General features: G+C 40.2%; 1 protein-coding gene across 1 annotated transcript in view; it reads left to right on the top strand.

The window, feature by feature from the left end:
* Positions 1 to 2876: 2876 nt before the first annotated feature.
* The window catches only part of LOC116687151 (calsyntenin-2), a 222789-nt gene continuing 205684 nt past the window's right edge, over positions 2877 to 19981 (top strand). The window contains exon 1 of the mRNA XM_032512334.1: positions 2877 to 3357. Within this exon, the coding sequence (XP_032368225.1) occupies positions 3294 to 3357 (64 nt within the window). The 5' untranslated portion in view covers positions 2877 to 3293. The remainder of the gene's footprint in view (positions 3358 to 19981) is intronic.

The following is a 19981-nucleotide window of genomic DNA, read 5'->3' as shown; positions in this document are numbered from 1 at the left end:
CTCTCTCTCTCTCTCTCCCTCTCTCTCTCTCTCTCTCTCTCCCTCTCTTTCTTTCAGTGGGGTTGAAGGTCAAGCTGTTCCTTTTTAGTGCTCCCCTCTAGAGGTCTGGAGAACTTTCATTATGTAATCTGTAATCTTTTTGTTACATTTGTTGTCATAGATTATTAATTATAAATTTCTTTTTGCATCGTTTCTGTATTTGCAGCGCATTTGCTAAATTCTGCGCATGTGTTTGTCAAATTAATGAAGATGTTTTCTTAATTTGTTTGTGTTTTGTCTATTTGCAAGTGTTTCATTAAGTTGCAGTGTGTTCGCCCCTGTCGGCTACCGTACAAAAAGCATTATGCAACATTTTTGTCTCAGCTCCAAAGAGTGCTGTCTTCCCTGCAGGCAGCAGTGCCTTACAAACTAACTCTAATTTAAGTCCTTGTTGGTGCTTTTCTTGTTCTGTTCTGTTTAGACTCTGACAGCACATTTATTTTTATTTTAGATTTATTACACTACACTGTAGTCATAAATATGAAACTTGTCATCTTTTTATTATTTCCATCATCATTTAGCAACCTAAACAGCAAATGGCTCATAGTAATGTACGCCATGTCACTGATATTACCCAAAGGTAAAATACTGACTGACATTAGACAAATAGAATTGCACAGCCAGCTTAGATTGCCAATGCACTATGTATGAAGAAAAACTTTCTGAGCAGATAGACACAGTGTGATATCACATTAGTATTAAAGCTTATAATTCACCACAGTATTCCCAGGGTGGGTATGGCAGCATAGTGGGCATAATGATTGTAAATAGTGAAAAAGCATTGAACAACCTAAAGAGCAGAGGTGGAATTTTAACCAAATTGGCCCTTTGCAGCAGGGCCTAATTTTGAAAATGGCCTTGAAAAAGAAAATAAGAGTAGATAGAGAATATTGTATTTGAAGTATTTATCCTAGTATGAAGTATGAAGTATATTGAAGTATTTTGCCTAACGTAGCTAGGTCAGTGATATAGAAAGTCTTAATAAACTCGGAAGACAGCCTGTCCCGCTAAGAAGACTGGCTTTCCTAGATTAAAATTAATTATTTTGCACCCAGTTTTTCTGGCTTACCATTTTTGTTTTTTGTTGATGAATGGGTGTAATTTGGAAACGATCTGTGGCTGTGCTGCAAAGCTAGATAAATATGAATGGTCTTAAACTTTATAAGCATCATTTGTTATTAAACGGAACTATATATTAAACAGGACCAATATTTTGATTAATTTTAATTTAAAGGTCCTATGTTGTAAAAAGGGAGATTTTAATATCCTTTTTGATTTTAAAGCAGGTCGAGGTGCTATATAAACACTGAAATATTAAAAACACAGAGAAATACACACTGCTCGTATTCAGAAACGGTTTCTTTAAAGGTGCCGCCAGCGCTTCCGGGCGGTTGGAATGTCACAACTATAGAAAAGAGGTGTCGTTACAGTCATTTCATGGCTGCAACGGCAGTGCAGAGGCTCAGAGAGCATAATTGCAGAAGCCCTGAAAATGCTGACCAATCAGAGTAGACTTGGCTTCCTGATGGGGGCCTGAAAAGATAGGCACTCAAATAGTGAATACAGGTATATTCAGAAATTATGAGAACAATGTTTAAAGCATGTTTATGAGAAACATGCTTGAATGTTTTTTAAACATTCAAGCATTTAAACATATTTGTAGTAACCCAAATTACCTGAATGAACCTGAAAATTAGCATAATGTGTACATGATATAATATTATAGTAATCACTAAAATACAGAAACGTTTAAATATTCCTCATATTGCTCAGGCCCCCTTAAGGTTTCGGCACCTTAGTTTGAAAACCATGCTTTGGTTTATCTTTCACTTTTTTTTTAACTCAAGCCCAGGGAGGCGTTTTTGTAAGCTATAAACCACTTAGGTCATTTTCCAGGGAAACGACGACCAAATTTAATTTCATCATTGGATGGTGTGAATTCAAATCTGTGCATTGTCATCGGTTTGTATTTTCTTTTCTCCCTGTAGATAACGCTAGCAATATTTTCTCTGCCTCCCAGAATAATCCTTAACCAGCGGAGATAGTCCAAGAGAAAAGTTCCTTTGAGATAGGCTACTCAGGGAAATTGAAAAAGTTATTATTAATCCTACTGACCAGAAAAAAAACACCCTTGCATGCATGCCATCTTAGACAAACTGAAAGAATACAAAAGTTTTTTTTTTTCTTTCTTTCTCTCATGGGAGACAGTAAATTTCTCTCTGGCAAAAGGAGCAATGTCACTCCACTGTTTTTTAATTTTTAATATTTTATAAGAAATGACAATATTTAACATTTAAGCAGCAGTTTTGAATGTTTTTTCTAGCATTCCAGACAGTTAGATTAAAGTCTGTCAATATTTCCCTCTTTTTCCTAGAAATTCATACTCAAATACCTTAGGCTAAACTGAAATCCTTGAGTCCAGAAATACCACAGTCAGTAAGCAAAGAAATTTAGAAATAATGGTTAGCTGAAAAGTAAAAGCAGCAGCAACATCAGGCTACATTATAAATATATATAGTCTGCTTTAGTGAGTGTGGCATGCATGACAATAGCATTCAAACACGAAAAGTGTTATTTTAAGCATTTACAGTAGTGCTAACCTTGTTTGATTCATTGTAAATGCACAACAAACATTAGTGTTGTATTTCGTTTATGGAGTCAATTAAAATAAGATATAGGATACGGTGCTTTTCAATTTTTTGCATTAGGGATACCTCATCGTAGCAGGTTCGCTGTAAGCTGGAGTGGGCTGGGATGCCTCAGAGATAGGAGCTGGAGGGAGGGGAGGAGAGCTAGAGAGAGTGAGAGAGAGAGAGAGAGAGAGAGAGAGAGAGAGTGGAGGGGAGCGCCTGAATACATTTCTCTCCTCCCCGTGACGTCGTGCGGTCTGGTCCTGGGGTGCTTTGCTCTCCAGTCCCGTCTCAGCAGAAACCACTTCAGTTGGTGCCTCGTCCATCCATCCACACAACCAGCGTGCAACGTGCGCGTTACGGTGCGGCGAGGTGCGTTACGGGCACCTTCCCTTCTTCTGCTTCTACTCCACGCTGTCTGTCTTGTCCCACATATCACTGAACTGTTTCCACACTACGCTTGGAGAGAGAGAGGAGAGAACCTGAGGCGTTGAATAAGTAGGGAGAGGGCGGAAAGGAGAAGGGCACAGAGAAAGAGAGAGAGTGAGAGAATAAAAAGAAAGAGAAGAGGAGACAGGTCGCCCTAGTCGCTCTACTTCCCTGAGCTGAAAATCTACCGAGAAGATGCTGAGACTAGCCGGCTTGTTGGCTGTAGTGGCTCTGGGGTTGAGCGCCGCTCACACCAAAGGTACGGTAGGTGAAGGGCAACGTGCTTGCTACGTGTGGCGCGCATCTGCGAGTGCGGTACAGTGAATGGAGACGGAGAGGCTTTGTGTGGATAACTGATTGCTAAGGTGCTGATACAGTCACTCTGTTAGATGTTTTCCCTGCTGTATTCCTCTTTGGACAAGTGGAGACTGGAGATGTAATATACTGTATGACCATACAGCCCTTAATATCACTTGAGCGTATTGTCTATGGTTGTCAATGCTGAGCTTACCATGACCCTGTTTTAGCATATTTCTTTGGGTTATCCTCATGTGGCATCACTGTAGTATTGATTTAGGGACTTGTAGTTTTGTTGTGATCCTCTCCTCCTTTTTGCATCATTGGTCATATATGTATTGTAAGTGGCTGGATGTAGAACACAAACTCTGTTTCTGCACATTATTAGATGTTGTTGGACTGTGCCCGGATCCTTCCTGATAGGCTTTGTTTGTGACTTATACATACGGCTTACAGTAGGTAGGAGGAAAGTGGAGCAGTTTTGTGTGTAAATATGCAAAGAAGTAGCATTTGGGAACTCCCAGTGCCTTTCAATATTTTTGAAATTGAAAATTGGCAGAATATTATTAACACAGTCATGTTATTTGTGCATGTGACTCATAATTAACTTATTGTGAAAAACACAAACTTTAAACCAAATTCACACAACTTACCTTTGGACAGGGACGCACAGTTTTGAAAAGATGAGTAAATCACTCCCAAAGCTAAAAAAAAATTAGTATAGATGATTATATCCTTATGAAACTAACTTGCAATTACTGCAATGACTGTAAATGCAGACTTCCTCTACGGGCAAAATGACAGCACACTGACTTATCTCATGTTTTCATATGTCGATGATGGTTTGGATATTATAAGGTTCGTAACATTCAGCAGCAGCTTTTGTAAATTGACCTAAACTTTAATCAAGCCACCTCAAATTATGTGCATTATATGAATATGCAAATAAGGTGATTTATCAATAGTCTAATTTTATTCACAGCTGCAATTAGCTTATTAAAATTTCCTGACAAATCATCCACAAAGCTAACAATATATAAATAATTACAGTACATCCATATGTCAAACATGTGTGCCACACTGTCGGCAGTTATCACGGACCTATTTTTAGGTCCAACCGTATCCCCACTGCAGTGGGACAGCTCAATTCTCCAGTGAACTTGGCATGTGCCGTGAGTGAGCGGGTAAATGCGGCAACAAGTTTGTGCTAATCAACTCCCTGTGGATGGAGGTTGGCTTTTACACAGCAAAATAACAAGGTGACACCTGTCAGTTTCGTCTGGCAGCCGACAGACACCACAAGTGTGATAAGCTGTTCATCCTCCTTGCCTCCTGACACAGGAAAGAGCCTCCCATCTGGTAAGCTGGATGGCTGCAGCTGCAATCGTTGTTGTGTGTGGGAAAAAAAACGTATGCTTATAGACCTGTTGCAGATCGTGACCTGACCCAGAGGCCAAGCTTTTGCCTCATAGGCACTTTCATTTGAATTAGGATTTAATTGAAATCCACGATGATGTGTTGTAATCAAGAATCTGTGTGCTTCCGTAGTCATGCAGACACTGTTTGTTGCCTTTTTGGCGATATTGTGTATTAACCTGAAAAGTTAATACATTTAGTACAGCAGGACCTAAGTGGAAACTTGCAGTGTAAAGAATGATGTATTATTGTTTGCAGAGCTTGGCTGTGAAGTAATCAAATGATTGCCAAATCAATGGAGGTGGAAAAGGAAACACGCCATGATTCTAATTGATCCCTAGGGCCACTGTACAATGCAGTTAAATTCAGGAGAAAATAAGAGTCTATTGTGTCAGGATATATACGGACCCTCACTGCCGTTCTCATTTCCTGTCACAAAAAGCAGAACTCATAAGAGACAACAAACCTAAATCATTTCACATTTCTCATCCCCGGATCTGTTTTTTTCATTTCAGATGTTAATGTTTAAAAAGACAACTAAAATAAGGCTTTTGTGTCAAGTGTGGCAAAGCATTCGCCTCCATAACACCAATATGCAAAGCTGTTTTCCAGATAACTTTGAAGCGGCGTTACTCCTGTCATTTTCTGTTTAGCCACTGTTTTATTCCAGGAAAGCATGGATCTTCAACTTCCTTTAATCACAGTCAACCTCGAGAATCCAGTCAGACTTAGAGTGCATGTGCGTGTGTCTCTAAATATGCTTGTATCTACGTAGTATGTGTTTCAGGGTTATCAGTAATCAGAGCCTGAAGCGCTAACATCCGTCTGTGTGTGTGTGTGTGTGTGTGTGTGTGCGTGTGCGTGTGCGTGGGTTTGCCCGTGCACGAGCAGGGAGAGTGAAAGAGTGCAGTCAACATGTTGACAACCGCCAAGTATGCAAAAGTGATGTTTTTACAAAGGAATTATTGCATTGACAGATGCATGCTGTGGCTCAAACCGTTTCCACAGGACCGACCGTGTTGCTGCCTCGACAGGGAGAATCTTCTGGCAGTGAAGCAGAAAGAGCTATAGAGTTTTTGTCAGTGCTGCCCGCAGCCCCGCTTTTGTGTAATTCCAAGCAATATGAACTCAGAATTTAGATAGCTCATTACCAGCACAGGGTATTTTAATTCAGCTGCCCACTGTGTGGGCAAAATCCTTTTTGCTGCTTTATTATGTCCATTTAAACACACTGTACTATTTACAGTTTGTAAACATGCAAAAAGTTTGAATGAGGATGTCTCTTGGTAAAAAGCTTTAGGCTGTTGCTTTAGTGAAATGCCTGCTTCTAAGTTGCAGGATTAATTGACACATGTCTTATTGTTTTCTGCATTTGGCTTCTGCATGGGTATCTGGTTGTGCAAGCCGGTGCTTTTGTGTTTGAGCACAAGAGGTAAAGAAAGCCAAGAGGATAGTCATTTGAGGATCCCATTAGCAAATAAAAAAGACAAAAAAACAGAGGCAGATTTATGTCCCCCCCCTTTGGATAGAGGAAATGCTTTATGGGCGCACTCTATAAATCCTCAGAAGAGGCTGTGACACAAGATGCTGTACAAATCCTGCCGTGGCCAGGGAATGCAGGCCTCAGCGACAAGGAGAAACATCACAGATTTGTTTTATACAATCACTTGGTTTGTCCTACATTTCCGAAGCTTCGCTGATCTTGATGCAGCTCCACGCCATTTCAGAAGTAAGAGGGCTTAGTGGTTTGCAGCAACAGAAGTTGTGCCTGGCCACTGATCCCTGCGCAGTTCTATAGCCATCAGAGGCAAACGATTTAGTCAGGGTGAATAGATTTAAGCTACAGTGTATCTTCTTCAAACAAGAAGGAGCGGGAGGGTTCCTGTGATCCCTACTGTGATTACTGATAAAAATTAAGCTCTGCAGCATCGTGAACTTTAGCTTTTTAGTGAACAAACGCTGTTTTAATTGCTAATGAGCAATAAAGCCTTTCCTTTCTGGCTTGGTGTTAAGTATGGAATGAGTGTAGAGTAGTGTTGAGTGGGTGTTTGTTGTCTCATTTTAAACCTACACAGAAAACCACAGATGAAAGAAAGTTTTGTCCCTGAAACCTATTTTTCAATTCTTAGTGTCAGGCATTCCACCGTGGCCTGTACACTTACATCATCCTCCATCTTTACGCTATATACAGTATCTGACTCGTTTTGTTCTACCTCCTGTATTTGTGTTACGTCAAACTCTATTGTCTTTATAGATGGGGAAAGGAGGAGGGAGGAGTATGGAGGTTTCATAGTGGAGTCACAGTGCATGTGAACATGTAGTTCAGTAGCTGACTGAACTGGGTGCACCGTGCAGTGAGTGGGTGTCTCATTTTTCTTTTCTTTTTTAGTTTCTTTGAGTGGTCACGGCTGACCATACTTGGCAGCAGATAGTCAGGCAGCCAAGGCACATTGATTTGCCCTACAAAATGTGTGTGAGAGAGAGGGGGAAGAGAGAAAGGAGAACGTTATGGGTTATGCAAAATTAAGTTAAAATCTGTATTGTCTTTGCCTTGTTTTAGGTGTCTTTGGAGAGAGAGGACAATACTGGAAAGGAAAGTAAAGGAAAGAAGCTCACAAAACAAAGAAAGGAAAAGAAAATTTAAGGACAGAAATGAAAAAAAGATGTGGTTAGAATTGAATTACACTACCGGTCAAAAGTTTGGGGTCACTTACAAATTTCCATTTCACTCCATTATAGACAGAATACCAGCTGATCTGAGTGGGTGGGTGATCTTTAATACAATATCTACATTACCCATTATCAGCAACCATTCATCCAATGTTCCAAAGGCACATTCCCTTTACTAATCTGATATCATTCAAAAAAACTAACTAAGAAAACATTGGAAAACCCTTATGCAATTTTGTAAGCACATAATGTAATCTGAAAACTGCTGCCCTGGTTAAAAAAACAAGGCAACTGATCTCAGCTGGTATTCTGTGTATAATGGAGTGCCATGGAAATTTCTAAGTGACCCCAAACTTTTGACCGGTAGTGTATGAAAATGCAAAACAACAGTTTAAAAAACAATTTCACCACAAAGTCCATTGTATATCTACTCTGACTACTCAAAGCCAACACCTTTGGGATGTTCTGGAAAACCAACTCTCTCAATCCAATATGTTGGGACCTCACTAATGCTCGTTGAATTGGTACAAATTTCCACAGCCAAGTTGCAATCATATTTAGCAGCAGATTGAATGGGCCCATTAAATATCAAACAGCCAATTATCAATATTTGACTGAGAACTTTAAGTACTTCATATATCATCTTAAAAATTGAGAAAAGAGAAACATTTTGTTATAGCAAATCTACTTTTGATGAACAATGGATTGCGACTGTGTTCACAATGCTAAAACTTAGTATAACAAGAGTGCATGTAAAGAACAGTCATTAAGCCAGTTAAATATAATATTATTTACACAACCACATCTATTTTAATTAGCAAATATCAGCTAACATTAGCCACCATAAGCTACTGGTCATACCAGACTCGATAAGGCTGTAGCGACAAAAAGTGCTGAATGTAATGAAGAAAGGGTGCATGATATTGCTTACGAGTGAATGTTACACTACATGACGAAAAGTATGTCGACACCTAAACACATGTGTGATTGTTCCTAAACCATGGGTATTATTCTGCTGCTTTATCACTTATCACATGCATAAGATCACTATTGTAAATAAGAATTTGTTCATAATGACTTGTCTGGTTAAATAAAAAAAAAAAATGAATCTGGAACCTGGCTGCAGAGATTTGCTCCAATTCAACGAGCCCTAGTGATGTTCCAACACTGATGTTGGACATTAGTACAGTTGGTGTTCCAAATCATCCCAAATGGGTTGGGTTTAAGATGACATCCTTCTACACCAAACTCAGAAACCCATTTTTTTGTGGACCTAACCTGTGTACAGGAGCATTGTCATATTGAAACAGGAAGGGACACTTTATTGTCAAAAATGCATGCTTTTGCATGAAGACTTCCCTGAATTTGAACAGTGAACCTGGGCCCGAGCCATAAAAAAGACCCAGAATGAAAGTACACAGAAGTATGAGGACAGGGTTTTCCACATAACTTCTGCCCCTTCCACTCCTAAAATCATCCCATAACACTATGTTGTCACTAGTCAAAAGTTGCAAAATCTAGTAGCTAAACAAAATCTATTACACGGGAGGGTCAGCATGTTGTATAGTTTATTCTCTTCTTTCTAATATTACATTGTTTTACTTGTGTGTGAGTATGTGTGTGTAAGCCATCACTGCAGTGCTACACCTAGTTCCCACTGCTTTAGGATAATCAATTTTTGTTAGACATTTTAAGTGTCTTTCCAGACTCTCACCGTGCTCTTTTGGTGATTGGCTCTCATGGCCTACAGTACATGGCACATACACCCAAGAGCTCGCCAGGGTGCTCAAAGGACTCCTTCTGCCACCACTCAAGTCCTTCTTTCATCCATTTGCACCTGTTTTCCTCCAATCACTTACCTCTCGTCCAATCTCACCACCAGAGTTGCTTCTATTTTTCAGTGCGGGGTGATGACACATATATGAGACACACACATTCACACACAAACACACTGATGAGTAGCAAAGAGTTACACAGAAAGATAGGGCCTGACCTGTCTGTCTCCACCAGCTGAGTCTGGCTGACTTCAGAGGAAATTATCAGAGGGAGAAGATGGAGAGAATTGGAGGAAGAGTGAGAGGATAGAGAAGGTCAGAGAGAAAGTTGCAGATCTTTGTCTCTGTGACTCATAAATCTTCACAGATGACAAGTGGAGCACTCCGAGTGGAGTGCACCCCCCTAATAATGGACATGCAGACAGAACAAGAGTGGCTAAGTAACTTATAGACAGCTCTCTGCTTTCAGTGTTGACATGTACTTTGTTTGACTTGTGTGAATATTGGTAATAGGTGTGTAAGAATTTAAATAGTTGAATCTGATCGGTCAATTCAAGTACAGTTGACTGCTCATCGAATCATCTTTTCTTTCCTCATTTATGACGTTTGCTTGCATTTTTCCACACAGACAAAAGATCTGAAACGCGGCTGGCGGCACAAGTTGTTTGTTGTATTTTTGCCTCCTCTGTTGAAAATGTGTGTAGAAACAAAAGGGTGAAAGGTGCACCGCTGTTAACAAAGTGGACTCAGTGGAGGAGATCAATAGACAGACAGACAGAACACGTCACTTAGTTTGCATGCATGGTTGTAAATAAAACTTTCAACCTTACAGTAATTCCATTTCTCCACCATTTTAGCAATGCACAGACAGAAGGGAAACGACAGGGGAGTGAATGGACAAGCCCCAAACAGCTGTTTCTAAGCTCCTCCCCCTGCTTATGTTGAATCAGAATCAGAAAAATATATTCTATCCTCTGCCTGTGCTATGTTCTTATATGAGTGCACTGATTAATAAATATTTTACAAAATAGGCTATATATCGTGATTTACTGAGAGAAACAAAAACAATTATGTGTCAGGCTTTCAGCACCCCAATAAAGCCTGACTGGAATTTTTTCATAACCACAATTTCCACCAATTCTTAGATTGAATTGTTGAATAGTCAAGTATTCACCCCTAATTGTTAATATTGTCTGTTTTCTGTTTTTGTTTAAAATAATCATCTATCCATTCATGCATTGCCTACACATTCCTATCCTGTACACATTAGCGGGGAGCTCAAATCTCTTGCAGCACACACTGGGTGAGAGGTCGGAAAAACTATCCCACTGGTCACAATGCTCTAAAAAATGCATTAAATCCGCTCTGACAAATACAAATTATAACTAAATTCACTATCTAAACAATGTTGTTATTGAACGCTGCAAAAAAGTGAATCAGTGTAGTTTCCAAAATGTAAGGAAGACTGGACTACATGGATCCCAGTCAGAAAGTTTTTGTTAAAACCACTGGCTATTATGCCATATGTTTTGGTGCCATTAATATGCTTGCTTGATAAGAATGCTATATGTTTGAAGCTAGTGTAAGGCTACTGCAGTTGCACCTCTAAGGACACCTCCATATTCAGTTCAGCCCTGAGTGATCATTGGTTGCCTGTTTTGGGATTGCGAGCAGCAATACATCCTCTTCATTGTCACTCTACACACTACCCTATTAGCATGCATTTGCTAATGGTTTGCAAGGCTGATGATTATCCAAAGGTATTGGGCTACCTGCACACACAAATTAATCAAGCGTTAATTTTATTTTATTCATTAGTCTACATCCCCTCAAAGCCCAACACAAAAACAAAAGCACATAACACAAAATTACACACTACACAAGCTGTCCCTGTGTGAGTTTGTCTTAATGATTGTGTTAAGTGCTCATCACTTTCGTGTCTGTTTTCCTATCTGTGCTCAATTTCAATTAATCTGTCTATTTCCCCGTGAAGGCAACAGTTGTCATCCCATATGCTAGCCACTCACAGGCTGTACAGGAGCTGGCAGAGCTTATATTTATACACCCAAACATTCCTGAATGCACACAAACTATAAAGAAAACACATGCTGTTGTTTGTCTTTTTACATAGAAACATGACCACATACCGACATCAACAATTTCTTTTCCACTTGTCGATGCACAGTCTCATTGTACTCTGAGCCTTTTGGTCAGTTAAAACTCAATCAGCAGGAGGTCCAAAGATATATTGGCCCTGATAAAAGGCATTGTATTTAGCGCTGGCTGAGTTACAGTACCAGTGTCAGTGCCCCTGGCATTAGTCCAGCCGGCAGCAGATGCTACAAAGTCTGTCCCCCCTCTGCTGTGGTTGTAATGGGGAGTGATGGGAGACAAGGTCTGCCTGTCTTATGTCTGTTTACCTACATTATCTCTGCCATTATTAAACCGTCACTGCTTTATGTTCATGTTTACTGAAAGTATGAGTCATTATGTATTTCTCAAACAAAAAGAGCTGGGTGCCAAACATTTATCTTGCTCCAAACACTGTATCATCAAGCCTCTGTATATTTAATACATGTTGATGCATCCTAGATTACTTTAAAGGCTTTGAAGCTGCATCACTGTTGTTGTTTTGATGGCAGAGAGTGTTGTTTTTATTCTCTGTTAGAAATACTGCACGCTTACTGAAAATGGCAGAACAACAAAGGAGTTAAACTCGAGCGAATGCCTGCCGCTGTCCTTGGTCCTGAAATGAGCCAATGACACTCAGCAAGAAACTGCAGCAATGTAACTATCTATTGTGCTGAAAAGTAGACTCACTGGACAATTTTGTCTTTCTATTAGCTCGTGCCTCAGTGTGAGTGGGCATTTGCATACACCAGTGTGCAGGAATATTGGAGGGGTGGAGCTATGTGAGAGCACACCAGGGACTTGACAGCCTGTCACAGCTATTATAAGGCTGAGCAGTGACTGATGAGTGACAGATGGACGGGTGACAATGGCCAGGGTATGTGCAGCATTTCAATAATGCTAAGCCGTAATGTTTTAACATTAACTTTTACATAGTGAGGCATAATGGTGATGTAAGACTGGATGATGGGAAATCCTAAGCATGGGGAGAAATGGTTAGATGACAAATGTGTACCCTGTGTTTTTGCCCACTGCTACAGGTAAATGTTTTTTGAGTGAGTACCTGAGTTAGACAAGGATGCAGGCTGCAGATGCACATGCAAAACATGGGTAATTCCTGTTGCAGGTTTCACAATGTTCCAATTATCAATCAGCGGAACATTGCAGTAATAATCAAAGAATGTGCCACCAAAGGCAGTGAAGGTGAAAGCAAGCTAGAAAACATGGATTTAAACAATGCTTGATTATAAATATTAATACAACTGGTTTTCTAAATGTTTTAAGAAAAAGTAAACGCCTCAAGAATATACTCAATGCATTTTTGGTAAGAAACACTGAATATAAACAGAACTTTGTGTACAAAATAACTTCCACATGGAAACTTTAAGTTTTGGCACCAAGTTGAGCTTTAAACTTCAAGCACTAATTGAGAATATAAAAGTGCTGATGTGAGTATGTGCTCTTTCTGTGTGTGTCCATAGCATCAGGGCTACAGAGCCAAGAACCATAAAGCATCTAAAAAGTAATACTTTTCAACAATCTGAAGTGTATTGAGTTGTGGCCAACATTTCTCACGTACCGGCTGCTCAGCCATATTTTTAAACTGCTGTAAAAATCTCTACACAATAATCCATGAATGTTGCGGTTTTGTGATGAGCGTGTGGGGAAGTGTGTGCTTTGACTTATGGGTGTTGGCCCAAAACGTGAAATATAGCCATGTAATATCTGTAGTGATTGTTTGCTCATACTTACACACACACACACACACACACACACACACAAACACAGAGGTGGAGCACTTAAAATGAACAGGTGGGACTAGCTTTGTGTAGAAGGAAAAGAAACAAATGCAGCAATGTTATCCTTCCTCTGTAACTGGGCCACTGACACACACACACAGACACACACACAGACACACACACACACACACACACACGCACACACGCACATACTTACACACACGCTACACAAGCTACTCCTCTGCCCTCTCTAACGGTGCACCACAGTTCCCTTTGGCTGTTGCACAAGCTCAGTAATTGCATTCCCAAACATGTATGTGTGTGTGTGTGTTTTTAGTTTTTTTTTTTAGTTTTTTTTTTTTTTAACCTGTGTCTAGGTCAAATCCTGAGGGACGTGAACTCTCAGGAGGTTGTTTCATTTTTAACGGGACGCTCAGGGCCTCATTTGTCCCTTTGTGTTTTGGGAAAAATCACCAAGGTGCTCCCATCTCCCTCCCAGGTGTAAAGATGGAGAGTGAGAGAGCACAGAAACCTGTCAGCTCTTATAAAAGCCCAACAGGCTCTAGTAGTTATCAACAAAAAAAACATCAGAATTTAATTGTTTTTCTAGTCTGCTTTTCTCCAGGTTTATTGTGATTTAGACCAGCTGTCACACTGCAGCTGTGGCTATAGCTCACATTCATGTCCTGTATATCTTCATCCTTTGCTCTGGTCCTGTAGCAGACAGCAGCCTGGCTGTAGCAGCTCCCCCTGTGTTACCAGGAGGAGGATCTGGGTCACCGTGTACCTGCTCCCCCTCCCCCGTTCATCCACTGTTCTATCTCCCTCGAATCTTACCATTTTCCATGTTTTTTCCTTGTCTGCCTTTGTCTAATTTTGGAGCCAGTAATATCACAAATGCAATCACTCTTTTTTTTTCCTGGTGTAGCATTAGCGTGGAGGTAATTACCGACGGCGAGGCTTAGCCGGGTCTTATCACACTGTTCTCTTCTTCCCTCAGGATTTGTCTTTCCCAGTACTTTTTCTCTTTTAGTTTCTGCCTCTTCCACCAGGACCTTGTGGTGATTGTCAGTTTTGAAAGGCATTGGGTTAAGAACATTTCAAGTTAATATTTTAATCTGACTTCTGTTTTAGTTCTACCCTCGGAGTATCATTTGTTGACTTTATTAAGCTGGCTGTGATTTCGTAAGCCTGAAGAGACTGTGAGTGTCAAGCAAAAACATGCACTAGAACCTACGTAAACAGCCTGGCACACACATGTACTACACATGTACACCCTTACTGCATTTTTCTGTTATACATACTTAAATGCATGAATATATGTAAACTTATACATGTAAATAAATAAAAAAACGTTCTGCAAAACAGATTTTAATCATGATTTACTCTCCTCACTCAAATGCAGGCACACTAGTACGTGTTCGGACATTGTGGGCTAGAAGCTAATAATAGGGTGCTGAATAATTAAGTTGCTATGTTCATTCATTAAACATTCAAAAATGGTTAGCAAGAGACACTCTCTCTCTCTCTCTCTCTCTCTCTCTCTCTCTCTCTCTTTCTCTCTCTCTCTCTCTCTCTCTCTCTCTCTCTCTCTCTCTCTATCTCTCTCTCTTTGGCTGACGCCCCCATACCCCATCCCACTTACGCTCCCCCTGCCCTCTATTTGAATATCCTTTTACTAAGAGACACTGTTTGTTAACATGCATGCCTGTGTGTGTGTGTGTGTGTGTGTGTGTGTGTGTGTGTGTGTGTGTGTGTGTCTGTGTGTGTGTAAAGGTCACTCATTTTCCTAACCAGCACATCATTATTAAATCATGAATTCACCTCTGGCTCACTCACTACTCCTGTCTCTCACTGTTTTGTTTTTCATTGGGTATCTGTTTGCTGTGTGCATGTGGCAGGTATGGTGTTGTATGTGTTCATGCATGTGCATGAGCGTGTGTGTGCGCCTTGTCCCCTTGAGTTCTCATTATGGTGAGAGTGGATGGCCGAGCCCAGCCCCTAACATCTGTCTCTGAGAGTGGAGGGGCCCCACACCGAGCTTGTAGCCAGGGAACAACCTCGGAGGAGAGGGCGCTTACTGCTGCATAACAAACCATGTAGGCGCGCCTTGCTCTGCAGGAAAGTTCACATCTGTATCCCACATCAACTCTTAGACATTTTTTATGACATGTAGCATTTGACCACTACTCTGCAAACTAAGAAGTCCATCAGTATGCTGCATGCAATACTGTGTGCCATCTGGTCTGTTTTAACTAACTGACCGTTACATGTATCGTGTTGTCATCAATATAAAATTATCACCACTGTATGTTGGCAAATATATGCACAAAGCAATAGCAGAATAGCTCTTAAATGTTTGATTGACAGACTTTGGTATGGTGTCATGTGTTTTTTTATTTATTTAAATAAATCCAAATTGAAATAGTCTTTACTAATATATGATATGATGACCATAGACTGTATATAAAGATGGACGACATCTTTCCAGTTCCTCCCACTTTAAAAAATTGAATCAAAAATATCCCAGATATGGGTGCTGCCATTTTACACTGGTGACATTATTTGGAGCCAGAGTCTACGAAGTAGTAGAGCCCAGGGATCGAGGTCCTGCATGTAAACTTGCAATTGAAAGCACGATCACATCTGTCAATCATGACGTCACATCCCCTTCCTGAATTAAACCTACCATACCTAAATAAAACCACACTTGAACATTGAACAGTGTGACAAAAACAACCTTAAATAACTAATTATTTTTTTTATTATGTTTTTTTAGTTTGACCCATGTCCCATCCACTAACATCCATGCATCGTGATGTCTTGACTTTTTCACTTTTGGGGCGCTGAGGTGGCTGCCATCTTTGAACAGTCAATGATATGACTGATATCTATCTATCAATTGGTATCAGTCTCTAGTTTTCAGGTTTTAGTTTTAACAGGAAACTCACTTTGTAGATTGAAACAGAGTTCACTTGGTGCTAAAGCTTTTACACATTCTCCGTGTGGTGTGAGTGGAGGGTTAATGGAAACAATCTCTTCCAACATGTCTGTCCTCTTGAGCAAAGACAAAGGGAAAATGACCATGTGACACAAACGAGAGCAGGGATATATTTCAACATTGCCTTTGCAACAGGGAGCATGAACTTATAAAAAAATGTGGTTTTAACTTAGAGTAACACACATTACTACACACAGAACTTTAAATATTAAATGTAGTTACAATAAAATAATATGACAAGGTTTCACCGGGAAACACTTGTGAGATCTAAGCCTGATTTTCTCTTTAGTTTTTCTGCACATAGAGTAAGATAAGATCTTAGTATATTCTTCTTTTATTTATCACTGGAAAAGAAATTCCATTCTGGTTCATATTTATGAAGCTGAGCATACTATTTGTTGTAAAATGCACTTTCCACCTGACCTATTGCACACCCTGGATTGAAGCAGCTTCCTCCAAACTGTTGCCACAAAGTTAGAAGGACGTTAAGGGGCACATGGTCACCCAGAGTTACACAGGAGCACCTATGACAAATATGTTTCTAATCAAAGTCTGTGTTCAAAGTCCACGTTGGGAGGAGAACGGGGTGGATGAATAGGTCGAACAAACAAACTTGTAATTGGGGCGACCTCTGGCTTTTCCAGTGGGGGCGTGCACCCCATGTGGGCTGGTTCCTTTGTAGCAGCACTGGTTCAGGTCTGGCCTGCAGCCCTTTGCTGTGTGTCATCTCCGTCTCTCTCCCGCCTTTCCTGTCTGTCCACTGTCAATATCAAATGAGGGTAAAGGACCCAAAAAAATAATCTTTAAAAAACAAATAATATATAAACAAACTTGTAATTAAGAATACACTTTAGTTGTATGGAAACTAGTGATGCCACAACTAATTTTCTAACTACTAATCTTTTGTCAAATATTTCGATTGGTCGACTATTCTAAACGACTAATTAAAAAAAAAAATCAAGTGTTTGTTATTTTTTTGTGACCATTTTATTTTGAACTCAACTGAAGGGCCAAAACATGAATGTAACCTGTGTCATAAACAATATAAATAACTTAAATTTTACTTTGGCTTTGCTGTAATCAAATCAGTATGTTTAACATGAAGTATACTACTGCTTGTCATAAGGGCAAGGCTAGCAGCAGCAGCGTCGCATCAGACACATTTCTGATGTGCAAAGACATAGAAAACATCACGCAGCTGCCACGCAACTGACACACAACAGAACACAGGCAGGCAGTGTGCAGGAGCCCTTATGCTATACCATATTAGTCAGTCTGGACTAGCCTACTACGCTTAGCTTAGCTCCCCCCTGCTACGTGCATGCCGGGTTTTAAAACATTACTGCTAAGTAGCCTGTGTAACATCCAAAGACAGTCATTGTACTTCTCAAGAGTTAATAAACAGTACAAACTAGCTCGCCGTTTCATTAATAATCATATACTTGTGTTGTCTTTATTTCCTTTTCTTTGGCCGCATCAACTCCTGTGTGTTTCCTTTTCAGGTGCTTGTGCATCGTGATTGTGCTCTCGTGATAAGCAAGTGTCAAGTTTGACCACTCTTTTACCAGTTGGCCTGAAATACTCCCATGCTTTGGAAGCTTTTGGTCTAATTCTTGGACTTGATTCGGAGGACTCAGCTGCCTCCGCCATTTTTCATGTCAAAGCAGTGAAAGCAGGGAGCGGGGAGACCCCAAAATGCCGTTGACTTATTTTAATCAATTACGTTGACTAAGTTGACTAATCACAGCAGCACTAATGGGAACGTAATTTGTTTTGATTTTCTTTTAGACAGGGTTTCCTCGAATTATCCCTGTGTGTAGTGTAATGTGTAGGTTATCATTAGTCATCAGTTACAACATCAAATGGGAACAAACAAGGATTTATTAGATCGATCATCTACTTTGCATGCCATTTAAAACATTTCTTACCCATCGGCTAAATATGCCCCACCAAAACACTGAAAGACAATGCTCTTAATTATCTGAATTCTCAGTTTTTTCTTGAAACAGCAACTGATCTGAACAAGTTTTTCTGCGTCACCAATTTTATTTCAGTTTCTCGTGTGGCATGCTCAAATATATTGAAAAAAATATTAAACAATCTATCGCTGCTTCACAAATGCAAGGACATATCTGTTTGCTAATCCTTCACTACATCTAAAAATCACACTTTTATGCTGCTTGAATGTACACACAGCTGCTGCCTTTCACTCACTCTTTCTTCTTCTCTTCCTCTGTCGCTCACACAAATACACATGCACCATTTAACTATCAATGAGTCATTTCCTTTTTATATTATGCTGTCGGTCTCAAAACAAATAGATTATATGTAGCTGTGTGCCATTTTCCAGGTGGGATTTTTGAGCGCTCAAGTGGCGGCCTCCTGATGCTCAAGCACATATGAAGTGTGTGTGTGTGTGTGTGTGTGTGTGTGAGAGAGAGACACCTGGCCATGCTATTCTCTGCCCTCTGAGTCTTTCTCGGTCCTGGGCAGTCTCTCTCCATCTGTTTGAAGAGTGACAGTTCTCCCCTGCTGCCAGCAGCTAAGAGTGCTCAACACCTGTAGAGCGGTGCAATCACACACAGCCATGCACACTTGCATAAAGACCCAAGTCTCAAGTCTTGATGCACTCCTCCACCTCTAAGTTGCCCCCATCAGTTTTCACTCTTCAGTTCTCTTTATGTACCTAACGTCAGTTTGTACCTTTTGCTTTGTGTGTACGCCGACATCTAAGTGTTTGTTGTTTTGCTCCACTGTGTAGCAAATTACTTTTCCCAGCTGGATGGGTCATTTTCCAGTGGCATTGGCGCTTTCATCCATGCAGTCTCTTGGGATGCAGCGTTTATGAATTGACATCGTAATAACGCCTTCGCCACTTTCTCTCCATTTCCAGCACCTCGGGTGGCTGGCGGGAGGGTTGCGGGTTTATATGCAGATGCTATAAAAAGAAAAAATGGAAATCTGCGACGGACTGTTGCTAGAGGGTTCAAGTGGCAACAGCAGACAATAAAAAAGGTGAGCTATTGACTGACAGGTTGAAATTGAAATAGGAGGCAGAAAGAAAGAAAGATGGAGCTTGGAAAGAGGATCAGCAAATTGGTCGGAGATTTTCTTGAATCACGTTTGAAGATTCTATTGCTTGATTTTTCATATAAGTTAATGTTTACAATTATATGCTTCGGGCCTGTTTTGAATAAATGGACAAACTGTTTCCTTCTTCTTCTCCTGACATTTACCACTGGTGTGCGGTAAAATACCGCAGTCCTCTTTATAAAATCACTCGAAGACCAAGTTTTAAATGTTTCAAATGCCAAAAGGGAAGTGTTTTAGTGTTTTTTTGCCACAAACACCTTGATGCAATAAACAATATCACATCTCAATTTTTCTTCATCCATCAGCTTGTGAAAGGCTGTATATGTAAATCAGCCAAGTATTGTACTTGGCTGATTTGTGGACAGATGAGTAAGTAACAACAGGGAAGGGTAAAGATGAAAAACATCACAGACAATGACATTAATACACTGTACACTAATGTGTCCGGGGAGTAGTGGGCATGTGGGAAATCTTCCCAGCCTGCACTCGGGCAATGGACTAAAGTATTTTCCACTATTTCTATAATTCATGCTGTCACAAAGTAATTACAAGTAATTACAAGTGAATGTGGTTAGATTGCAATGGCGTTTTTCCATTACATGGTACCTGCCGAGGTACCTCTACTCGCCTTTTTTGAAAGAAAAAAAAGTGTACCTGATACTAGCTAACAGGTACTTTTTTTAGTATCACCTCCGTCGAGGTTTAAGCCAATAATCAACAATAAGGATTTGGGGTGAGGGGTTAGTGCCCAGAAGCACGAGG

Source organism: Etheostoma spectabile, chromosome 3, assembly GCF_008692095.1.
Source record: "Etheostoma spectabile isolate EspeVRDwgs_2016 chromosome 3, UIUC_Espe_1.0, whole genome shotgun sequence".
In the NCBI taxonomy this organism is placed as follows: Eukaryota; Metazoa; Chordata; class Actinopteri; order Perciformes; family Percidae; genus Etheostoma; species Etheostoma spectabile.
This window is presented reverse-complemented; position numbering and strand designations above follow the sequence as displayed.